Source organism: Chanos chanos, chromosome 1 (assembly GCF_902362185.1).
Source record: "Chanos chanos chromosome 1, fChaCha1.1, whole genome shotgun sequence".
Lineage (NCBI taxonomy): Eukaryota > Metazoa > Chordata > Actinopteri > Gonorynchiformes > Chanidae > Chanos > Chanos chanos.
In genome coordinates this window covers 840,001-851,720 of record NC_044495.1, presented here as the reverse complement: position 1 = coordinate 851,720, position 11,720 = coordinate 840,001, and the positions used below count along the sequence as shown (strand labels likewise).

At 41.2% G+C, this 11,720-nt stretch overlaps 2 protein-coding genes across 2 annotated transcripts in view; one reads left to right on the top strand and one right to left on the bottom strand.

Annotated features, from left to right (window-relative positions):
• Positions 1 to 3,064: 3,064 nt before the first annotated feature.
• On the top strand, positions 3,065 to 4,104 carry ier5l (immediate early response 5-like). The gene has a single exon (XM_030775656.1). The coding sequence runs from the start codon at positions 3,187 to 3,189 to the stop codon at positions 4,102 to 4,104; it is 918 nt and encodes a 305-aa protein (XP_030631516.1). The 5' UTR covers positions 3,065 to 3,186.
• A 6,418-nt stretch (positions 4,105 to 10,522) lies between these two features.
• ptpa (protein phosphatase 2 phosphatase activator) overlaps positions 10,523 to 11,720 on the bottom strand; it is a 9,863-nt gene continuing 8,665 nt past the window's right edge. The window contains exon 10 of the mRNA XM_030775622.1: positions 10,523 to 11,415. Coding sequence (XP_030631482.1) covers positions 11,341 to 11,415 — 75 coding nt within the window. The 3' untranslated portion in view covers positions 10,523 to 11,340. The remainder of the gene's footprint in view (positions 11,416 to 11,720) is intronic.

Sequence of the window (11,720 nt, the reverse complement as noted above, 5' to 3'; positions counted from 1 at the left end):
AAGATGTTACAGTAGTGAAGACGTTATAGTAATGAAGATGTTACAGTAGTGAAGATGTTACAGTAGTGAAGATGTTACAGTAGTGAAGACGTTATAGTAGTGAAGATGTTACAGTAGTGAAGACGTTATAGTAATGAAGATGTTATAGTAATGAAGATGTTATAGTAATGAAGATGTTACAGTAGTGAAGATGTTACAGTAGTGAAGATGTTACAGTAATGAAGATGTTATAGTAATGAAGATGTTACAGTAGTGAAGATGTTACAGTAATGAAGATGTATATAAATCAGTGACACAACCTGATGGACACACACACTGAGGGTGTGTGCTATGAAAACCTAGGACAGAACAGGTAGTAGCAGAATGAGACCTTACAATTATTATTATTATTATCATTATTATTATCATTATTATTATTAGTAGTAGTAGTAGTAGTAGTAGTATAGTAATGTTTCAGGGTAAACCTGAGGCTCTGCATGGTAAACACAGATTTTCTAAATATTTGAAGTTCAGATTCATTCCACATTTGAATGCTGCTTTCTTTAAGGAATGAGCATATAGCATATACTTTCATATAGCATATAGTTTCATATAGTTTCATATAGTTTCATATAGTGTATAGTTTCTTATAGTTTCTCATGTCCACTGTCTAAAATCCTTAAAGTGACAAAGCAAATAAATAATTAGTCAATCATCTGTTCACTGTTCACTCTACAACAACATGAAAGAGGAAGCACATGTATACACACACACACACACACACACACACAACTTAACCCCCAGCCAATAACATTACTTCTAGAGATACTATAAAGAGAGTCAAGACATATACACACACACACACACTCACACACACACTCACACACGCACGCACACACACACACACACACACACACTCACACACACACTCACACACACACACGTACACATTTACACAGATAACAACACACACACACACACACACACTCACACACACACACACGCATGCACACACACTCACACACACACACACACACACTCACACACGCATGCACACACACTCACACACACACTCACACACTCACACTCACACACGCATGCACACACACTCACACTCACACACTCACACACGCATGCACACGCACTCACACTCACACACTCACACACTCTCCTTATGAGGCTGATCACCATTCTGGTTAGGCAGCCCTGCCTCAGTTCCACGCGCGGTTATTGATTTCTTCCTTGGCAATGCATAGCTAAGAGATGGCTCAGGCATTGTTAAGATGCAGCAGAGGTTCAGCTCCCAGCCCGTGGAGTACAGGAGATCTGAGGCTGTGCTGAGAAAGCCCTTCTCCACGCCATCTCCAGGATCTGCATGACTCCCATTATGGGACTCGAAACTCCAGCAAGAGGAATGATGGGAGAGGGGCACAGGGGAGGGAGAGAGGAGACGGGAGCAGGAGGAGGAGGAGAATTAGAGACTGCAAACTGTATAAAACATACGAGTGAAGTGTATTTTAGAGAAAACAAAGAGAGCAGAGCACAGCCAATGAGATGTGATTATTAGGAGTAGTGTATACTGACAAAAGATCGAAGAGCTGGAATATGAGACTTGAAGCATTGAATAGTATTACATGCAGATCTGGTGCCACAGTAAGTCGAGTTAGCTGTCGTTACAGCGTAATGACTCTAATCCTGAGGACTGTCATATGGCACCTGGTGCAGTCAGCACGGATGTGTTCTTTTGCACAGATAGCACAATGCAGTGCAGCCTGTGAGAAGGTACTGTTTCTCCACTCAGAGACTGCACTTCCTCTAGGTTCATACTGAGGCAATGGGACATAACTACACCATAAAGAGCAGTGAGTGTAGTTTGATTCTGTTATATCAGTCACCTCAGGTCAGGAGTAAGACTGTGTCTGTGGATATTATTACAATATAAAACAATCGCCCCACTCCGCACAAAGAGTATTTCACACTGGACTCACAAATCCATTTAACAAAGTAATGTTAAGTCACAGACGATTACTGGATAGATAGATAGATAGATAGATAGATAGATAGATAGATAGATAGAGATAGATAGATAGATAGATAGATAGATAGATAGATAGATAGATAGATAGATAGATAGACAGACAGACAGACAGATAGATGAATGGATGGTTCTTTACACTACAGCTCAGAACTGTAGCATTTTGTTGTGAGTTTGCAATGATCAGAGATCAGAGTTTGTATTATATATAGTTGTGTTGCCGATAAAAACAAAACAAAACAACTTCATTATGTACATGTATGTGGTGTGACATAGCATTCAGTGACATAAATTACAATCCAATTGCATCATTTCCTTATATAATACTACTATTTTTATGATTTTTGTTATGATAATGATAATAACAGCAATAATAACAACAACAGCAATAATAATAATAATAATAACAATAATAATAATAATAATCATAATAATAATAATAATAATAATACCTAGAACAGTGTTTTTTTATATCTGTGTCCCCCCCTCTTAAATATTTGCGACACTTATGAATTGACGAACGTAACGCATAGTGTTTATAGTTCACAACAAGCTCCCTCTGACAAATGAATTCAAATCTGATTTTATTTTCTGTAGACAGTAAAAAGCCCTGTTGCCGAAGGAAGCGGTTAAACAGACAAAAGAAGACATGCTCCTATATTATTTTACAAAAAATCTTTCTAAATTTTAAAATGCAGTGTATAATTATAATTCATGGTCTGAAGTTTAGTTTAAATTTAAAAAGACTGTCTGGATTTTTCACACGTGCGCTGAGCAGTAGACCGGGCGCTTCGCTGCTCAGTGCGCCTCATGAGAACATTCCAGTTTGGTAAAGTCAGTTTGGAATTTGAATAGCACAGAAGAACCGCCTCTCTTTGATTGGCTAAGATCAAAAACTATGGGTGGGATTTTGATGTCAGTCACGCACATACTTAGGTGCTGATTGGCTAAAGTCATTATGGGCGGAAACCTCTTCGAAGTATATAAGCCAAGGCTGCCAGTTTCAGGCTAATGATTGTTTGCGCTTACTCGTAGAATCCACAACGACAGTATTCAATGTTTGTCCTCAGCCCTGACTTAAGCCTTCGTCCCCGAAAGAAATATCGTAATTTTCAGTGAAAGAGAGCTTGTTTTCTTCATCAGAAAGGTGGGAAAACTACTAAACCACAGCAATGATCAACACAATGGAGGGTGCACTGGATGCACAAAGTCTAATTTCGATTTCTTTACGGAAAATCCACAACTCTCGGACGCAGAGAGGAGGAATCAAACTGCACAAAAACCTTCTGGTCTCGTACGTCCTGAGGAACGCGAGGCAAGTCTACATGAACGAGAAGTACGCGGAAATCTACAGAATGCAGCAGTATGAAGAGGTAATGACCGTCTGCAATGAGATTCAGGAGCTGAACCCGCTTGATTTGGTGGAGGACTGCGAGGAGCAGACCGGGGACTGTTGCGGCAGTGGCGTTGGGAGCGAGTCGCCTAGCCTCTGCAGCGCGCTCTTGCCAGTAAGCCACCAAGCAGCGGTGCAGTCAGCTCACATACAGTCAGCCAACGCTTGCTCGGCGCCACTGCCTCTCCAAAGCGAAGAGGTCTGCAAGTCGACGGATTCCTCTTTCTACCGAAGTTGCTGTGCGGAAGCTTACCCCGTCACGAACTGCGACTTTTCCCCGGTAAACAACATGCACTGCAATAAAACGACAGTGCTTGATTTGGATACGCATGTAGTTACCACAGTGGAGAATGGGTACTTGCATCAAGACTGCTGCGCCTCGCTCCAACAGTGCTGCCAGGGCGCACAGAACCCGGCCAAGAAACGAAAGGTTGACTTTGGTTACTACGTGTCCGAAGTCGAGGAGGTACCGGATTTTACACCGTGTAAAAGAGCGAAATTCGAGGACTGTTCCTACGCGAACACAGAACAGTTGGACACGTCGAACATTTCCAATCTGATCTCGATCTTCGGATCGGGGTTTTCGGGGCTGGTTAGCAAACAGGCGGACTTTGAGCAAGCCTTAAACGGACAGTTTTGTAGCAAACAAGCCCTAGCGAGTCTAGGAGCATGGACAAGAGCTATTGTAGCTTTTTGATTCTGTGGTGAATTAGAATCCAATACTTTATGGAACTGTAAAAAGTCTAAGATTGAGAAATTGACTTTATTTTTGCATAAACAAAATGTTATTTAAACACTTAAGTTTTTGGGTTGTTTTAGTTTGGTTTAAAATGGGGAGGCGGAGAATGGTTGTAGCCTACCACATGTGATGTATCCTTTAAACAGAAAATGTCGACATTACGTGCATTTTAAATGGTTGTGAAATAATCTAACGAAGTTAAATTTCGTTGCCTTAAACCCAACGCAAACTGCTAGCTATCGCCACAAATACGGAAAGTCATTGAATGTGTCGCTCGTGGATTGTTTCTTTTTGAAAAGTTTTTTCCCCATAAGCAATTTCACAAAGATGTCTTGTATAATAACATTACTTGTGTAATGTTTAGTCGGAAGCAGAACAGATCAGCATAACCCTGACAGTGTGCGCTTTAAAGTGATTTTATTGTTGCACGTTGTTTTGATTCAGTAAACAGCCATTGTTGTTCACATTTTAAAAGTGAGCTGTGTATACTTTATCATATTTTTAACAGAAACTTATCTCTAAACTAGGAAATAGACTACAGCTTGACTTTATGCTTAAGGAACGTCTCACCAAGCTACGGGATCACTGGCATATCCTGACTACATATTTTCTATTAGAAAAAGAGGCAATCGTGGGCAAATGAAGGTGCAATATTTAAAACTCTTTCTCTGTTCTGTTGTCATTAGTTATGAATCGAGACAATTGGTTACACATGGTTAACAGATTGGTTAAGTGCACTGTCTTACAGTACCAGTTCCTATAGGTATGTTTGTAGTCCGCATGTGCCAGTCATCTCATCACACTCTACATTGGGGCCATTAATTAACACTACAACTCCCACAATGCACGCTGTAATTTAATCAACGCAGGTAGTTTTGTTGACTGTTTGGTCTTTTGAGCGTTATACCTATTTCCCTCCCCTTTAATCTTCAAAAAGTTACTGATTAAGCCTTCACAGTAATTCATGATGCCAACATTTGCTTGGTTTTGTGAGTTTAATTTTATTTTCTACAATATTAGACCTTTTGTTCTAAAAAGGCAAGCTCGTGATTTAGCCATACGTCCTCACATTCTATAAGCACTATGTGTACTGAATTAAAGACGTTTTCAGACGTTCGCTCTCCATATTTTGTTGGTATTCTTGTATTTTTGTGCATATAAAAATTGTATATCACCGGGTAAAACTGTTTTAGAAAGTATTTGTTTAAAATTTATAACCTTAATAAAAAATGAAAATCACTCTGATGCTTCGTTTCATTTCTTTAACTGTGCCATTTCTTGCCACACTTGGAGTATATAACGAAATCTGGGTTTCTATTGAGTCATTACTAGGGATAGAAAGAGAAGTTAACACCTCTTTGTTCTTCAGTTTATAACCAGCGTAAACAATAGAAATGTAATACTTTTAGACTAGGTGATCAGGTAATCAACAGCATGCTCCCATACAACCCACTAGACATCCAATGTGTGCCACACAGCATGCTGGGGGTGTGGTTAAGTTAATGACAGAGTTAGAGGGGAAACCTTTGGAGAACGTGTGTCATTGGCATGTTCTAATAGTGTTATACATGTTCAAAGTGGCATGAGTCTGTGTGTGTATCTTTACGTTCGGGGATTTTCATTTATTTATTTATATATTATTTACTTTAAAACAAAGATGACTAAAACTTTGTAAACGACCACAGTCTTCAAGTTCATCCTTAGACTTGAATAGTTCGTATGTATCAGATAAGCTAAGGCATAGTTGTACCATCACTAAGGATAGGATGGGATATTATTCAGACCTGGTGGCCTATGTGCTATTCTCTGAATGACTATGTGACGGGGGGACCTATGCCCAAACTGACGTACATGTGCTGGTGTGCAGCCGTAGTGCAAGGGCCTGTTAGTCCGACAGCCCTACGAACACCGCAAGGAAAAGTGTATTTCGGTTTGGACAGAACCGTTCAGAATTGCAAATCACTGAGAACGTGTCTCTCTCCATAAATCCACCGAGTTACTGAATGTTGTGATGCACTGTTTCGCGCTCTTTTTTTGCCACACACTCTGTAAAGTTACAGGCTGTGTTATCACTGTTGTATGCCACACGGTGGTGTTCTTCAAAATCAATGAATGAAGGTATTAGAAAGCCTATGTAGCGGCACCTCGGATCCGCTGCTCCCTGCAACCCCTCCCCCCTCCCCCTGTTCTCTCTCCCTCCTCATCCTACCCATCCACGCTCCCTCCCCCTCCTCCTCTCCCCTCTCCCTCGTTTCTAGCTGAAACCTCTCGACTGCTCTCAATTTGAGATACCGCAGTACGTCCGGCACATCAACACCGCTACACACATTCTATCTGGTCTCGGCGTCGACAGATGCCCTCTTCAATCAGTCTTGTGTATGTAAAATAGCTTAGAACAGAGGCTAATTCGATTGCACGGGAATATGGCACATACCGTTAATGCATTTCTTAGTGCTGTTGGAACACGTTAGCTTAGTACAACGACTAGAGTTTAGTAGGTGGTCTATTTTAGAGAATAACAACAGCCAATAATTTAGTAATTATTAGTTTTACTTTGAGGGGAAAATGGGATTTGATGACGTTTGCGCTATTGTTCTATGAAGGTAGTACTGTGTTTGCTTATTTTACTTGATAAACATGGCATAAAGTCGCGCAGCAAGCAATTTCATATGTATTTGATGGAATTAAGCGTTACACTGTGGTATTTCTTAAAGATAAATGCTGTATACGTGTTTGCGTCGAGTGATGTAGGGCGAGCTCCTCCGCGTGGCCGAAACGAGAACAACAACGAAATTTATTCTCCGGGTCCGCATTTCTTTTCTTTCTTTCTTTCTTTCTTTCTTTTTTTCTTTTAACAAAATCCCTCCTTTATCGGCACGAAAACCTGTGCCTCTGAAGCTTATACTTCCAGGTCAATCATTGCCAATACACACTGCGATAACATCGATAATTAAATATCTATATATTTGTATAAATTAATCTGTTCACATAGCTTAGCTGTTCCTACGCACACACGGTTTTGAGTATAAACATATAGACACTTCCTTATTGCTTTTTACATGCGAACTACCCTTTCCGACAGACTGGCCACACTGAAACCGTTGGAACGTTTAAAAGGGGCAGCACCAGGACCCGAGACATCTCTTTCACTTCACTGATCTTATCACATCTGCGACCGTTGATCTCAGCTGTATACGCCGCGTTTGCATGCGCAGCTGAAGGAGGAGGGGTAGGGATGAATTTGCTAAATTAGACCGTTTGCTGTTCTTATCCAAATTACTCAGCAGACTGAAATTCAAAGGGGGTGGAGGTGGAGGAGTTCTCTATCCACTTGAATTTTACTACGGGCCACCCATGAAAATACCCCCTCAGATAGTGCTGCACACGGGATAATCGCGAGGCTGAGAAAAGTTACACAGTAGAAAGATCGTTTGGACGTACACCAGAGAGCTCCGTGTTTAAAGAAAATAACATGGTGACTCCTAAAAGTCAGCACAGCAAGGCATGGGTTGCAGTTAACCCTCAAATTTAAACTGTCGAAAACAGCGGGAATAACTCCTATTAAAATTAACAGGGATTTAGTTACTGTCTGAAGATCAGGATTAACTTTCCGGAAACTTTAATGCTTAAACAGTCACATTTAAATAGCACCGAGACCCGGATGTTCATAAATCGTTCTGTGAAGGTCCAAGTCAAGTCTGAAGTCTTTGGTCCAGAGTTTTAGTCAGGTATTAACTCTCAGTACTGCCTAGGTTCTGCACTTCATCCTGAAAACTCCATTATCCAATCTAAAAAAAAAAAAAAGCATTTCCCACACTGATACAGTATCCCTTTGATGTTTTGGGAAACCTGAAAGAAATTTGCATACAAAGAAAGGTCTTCTTGAGGAAAAGCCTTTCTCTCGCTGCTCTTAGCCAGCAGCCCAAAGCTGTTAAATACTTGAGCATTTGTCATACATACATACATGTCAACATTTTCACCCATCTTCATCTGTCTTCTGTCTTTTTTTCTGGTTTCCAGTTTGAAAGATATATCAAGCTTGAACCGCTGATGATGACACACTCTCAAATCCACAGGACACTGCAGGCCTGTAAAAATGCTGACCTGTGTCTCTCTAAAACTTTTCTCCCGGACCTGAAGGGTTTTCAACGCCAAATGTCTGAACTGAACGAAAAGGTGATTTCAGCCCCTGTTGTAAAATCAGACTTATTTTCACATAGGGGCAACAATTATCAGAATCATTTAAAAACTTTTATTTACACAGAGAAATCCGATAACCACTGTTTTACTGAGCTGTAATGGGTTTCTGTAACAAAGGGAAAACGGCTGAGCTCCAGTTGCTACATGCAGTTAGCAACAGTGCCTTGATTAATTCCTCTTATTTTCCCTACACCTCTCTCTCTTCGTGTTCAGTATTCTGATTTCACCTCACAAAAAGAAAAACAGTGGAGTAATCAAGATGAAAAATAATTGACAAAATCTCGATGGCGTCACAAAGACAAAACAAAACATGCGGTAAAACCCAAAGCTACAGGAGACCTCAAACAGATGTTGAACAATAGTTCACTTAAACTAGAGCTTCAGTCACTCTGTCTACCGTGAGCGCGCGCTTGATCCACAGCGCAGTTTCAATGCGGTCACTGTGGACTACCGTACCCGCTATCCTTTATCTAATTATAGATCTCATCTTAGACATCGGTTCACATAAACGGTTTACACCTTCACTGTATACTGTACATTCTGTAGCATAAGACATTTACAGAGAGATTATGAAGCCGGTGTCATGGATGTAATTCTCTGCTTGTTGATCTTTGTCGTAACCTGTCTCCAGCTACTAATGATAAACTGCTGGTCTCGTGCAGTGTGAATTAATTGCTGGTAGCAACGACAAATGGGTGAAGCACAAACGCCCAATTTTTAACCCGGTCTCGCGACCTGGTGTGATCCGTCTCTGGCCATACAGGAATTCCGCAAATTGGGGCAAGTGAGTTTTTAGGGCCAAACTACAGGTCAGCCCTCTGCTTACCAGTATAGACATATCACAAATAATCATTTACAGTCGTCGGTGTTTTACACTCTGGTTTAGAGACGAGAGTCAAGCAGACCAGCTTCAGTTACACCGTGGTGAGTTAATCTATAACTGACTTGCTAATACAAGCGATTAGTCAGATGAGCTAGCTAACCATGCTAACTGACGTTCCTTTGAGATGCATTATATATGTTGTTGCTGTTAAACTGACATCTTTATTTTTGAACCAGCAAGTTTTACACACCACTGTCCTTCAGTTACATTTATCTCACCCCACATTTATGCATACGGACTTGTCCTTTTTCTTAATATCCTAGCCCGAGAAGAGGCGTGCCAAACTGTAGCCAGTCACGGCGCCTGGCTGGCCCCTCTGATCAGAGTGACACATTGCAAAACAAAGGCTGAAAATGTTTTGCTTTTTTATGTTTTCATGTGAGTGCTTTCATTTGTCTATGAGTGCATGTTCGTTTCTCTCTGTGTTTGTCACCTTACTTATTGTTTCTGTACATGTTTCAGTTCATTTGGGTTCCTCATTATCACCAGGACTACGCCAGTTAAGGAAATTAAACTTTTTGATTTCTTCGCCTAGAGTTCCTCAGATCTAGTTCTTGAGGCCTGTACCCTTCATGGTTCTTGTCCTCAGCTCTTAATTGGAGGTGGTTATCTTAGACCAGGCCTTTCCAACTCTGGCCAAACTCTAGTTGGGTGTTTCCCTTTAAGTACTGCCTGCACTGCCAATGGGAGAGATCTCGACCGCCATACTTCACAGGAACAAATGGTACTGCCTAGGTTCTGCATCAACTGAATTTCATCCTGAAAACTCCATTATCCAATCTAAAAAAAATACATTTCCCACACTGATACAGTATCCCTTTGATGTTTTGGGAAACCTGAAAGAAATTTGCATACAAAGAAAGGTCTTCTTGAGGAAAAGCCTTTCTCTCGCTGCTCTTAGCCAGCAGCCCAAAGCTGTTAAATACTTGAGCATTTGTCATACATACATACATGTCAACATTTTCACCCATCTTCATCTGTCTTTTTTTCTGGTTTCCAGTTTGAAAGATATACCAAGCTTGAACCGCTGATGATGACACACTCTCAAATCCACAGGACACTGCAGGCCTGTAAAAATGCTGACCTGTGTCTCTCTAAAACTTTTCTCCCGGACCTGAAGGGTTTTCAACGCCAAATGTCTGAACTGAACGAAAAGGTGATTTCAGCCCCTGTTGTAAAATCAGACTTATTTTCACATAGGGGCAACAATTATCAGCATCATTTAAAAACTTTTATTTACACAGAGAAATCCGATAACCACTGTTTTACTGAGCTGTAATGGTTTTCTGTAACAAAGGGAAAACGGCTGAGCTCCAGTTGCTACATGCAGTTAGCAACAGTGCCTTGATTAATTCCTCTTATTTTCCCTACACCTCTCTCTCTTCGTGTTCAGTATTCTGATTTCACCTCACAAAAAGAAAAACAGTAGAGTAATCAAGATGAAAAATAATTGACAAAATCTTGATGGCGTCACAAAGACAAAACAAAACATACGGTAAAACCCAAAGCTACAGGAGACCTCAAACAGATGTTGAACAATAGTTCACCTAAACTAGAGCTTCAGTCACTCACTCTCTCTCTCTCACACACACACACAGACACAAAATCTCCATCTATAAAAGGTTAGCACACTCAATAACTACTAATGCGTCTGCCCGTGTGAAGCGTCTGATGTGAAACTAAAAATGGTGGGGCCTCCATCTGTCTTATGCAGAAAAACAGTGAAAGACAGAGACGTAACTGCTGACTGTGGCACATCTGCATTTTAAGAGAATAAATAGTCACACTCGCTACAAGCAAACATCTTATTGTACTGTGGGTTACTGTCAAACCTGCAGCTTTCAAAGGCTCCACAAATGCGTCCACACGATACATATTCCAACTGCAGGGTAAAACAAAGACACAAACCCAGAGAAAGAGAACAGAGTTTCAGGAGACAAATGAAGTGACAGAGAGGAGCAGTGGTAACGTTTGCTTTGCAGTCAGGAGACGATGATTGGGACCTTCTATCAGAGACACATGCACTAATGTTGGTGTGCCGGGGGGTGGGGGGGGGTCACCGGGGTTTGGGGGGTGAGGAGCCGCTCTCGGTCTCCCCCTGCCGCGTCTCCTCAAGACTTCACAGGTTGAATGGAGAGCAGGCTACCGAACTTAAAGTGCTGAATGACGGGAAACTTCTCCAGGCACTGAGAGAGAAAGAGAGAGACAGAGAGAGAGAGAGAGAGAGACACAGAGAGAGAGAGACACACAGATAGAGGGAGAGAGGCAGTGGAGGAGAGAGAGAGAGAGAGAGAGAGTGTGAGTCATCCTGTCTGTTTCGGTTTGACAAAGACAAACTTACAGAATGCTTCAAATCATAGTACATATAAAACACAGCCACACACACACACCATATTTGTATGTGTTCCAATGTTCACCACCTGCTGTGTGTGACCCTAATACAGTCAGTGAATTCTTGGGAAGAGCAAAAAAGTAAACTGCAGTAATCTCA

Bases quoted from the DNA above. Each gene is read 5' to 3' on its own strand.
- ier5l (XM_030775656.1), top strand. From the start codon at position 3,187: ATGATCAACACAATGGAGGGTGCACTGGATGCACAAAGTCTAATTTCG.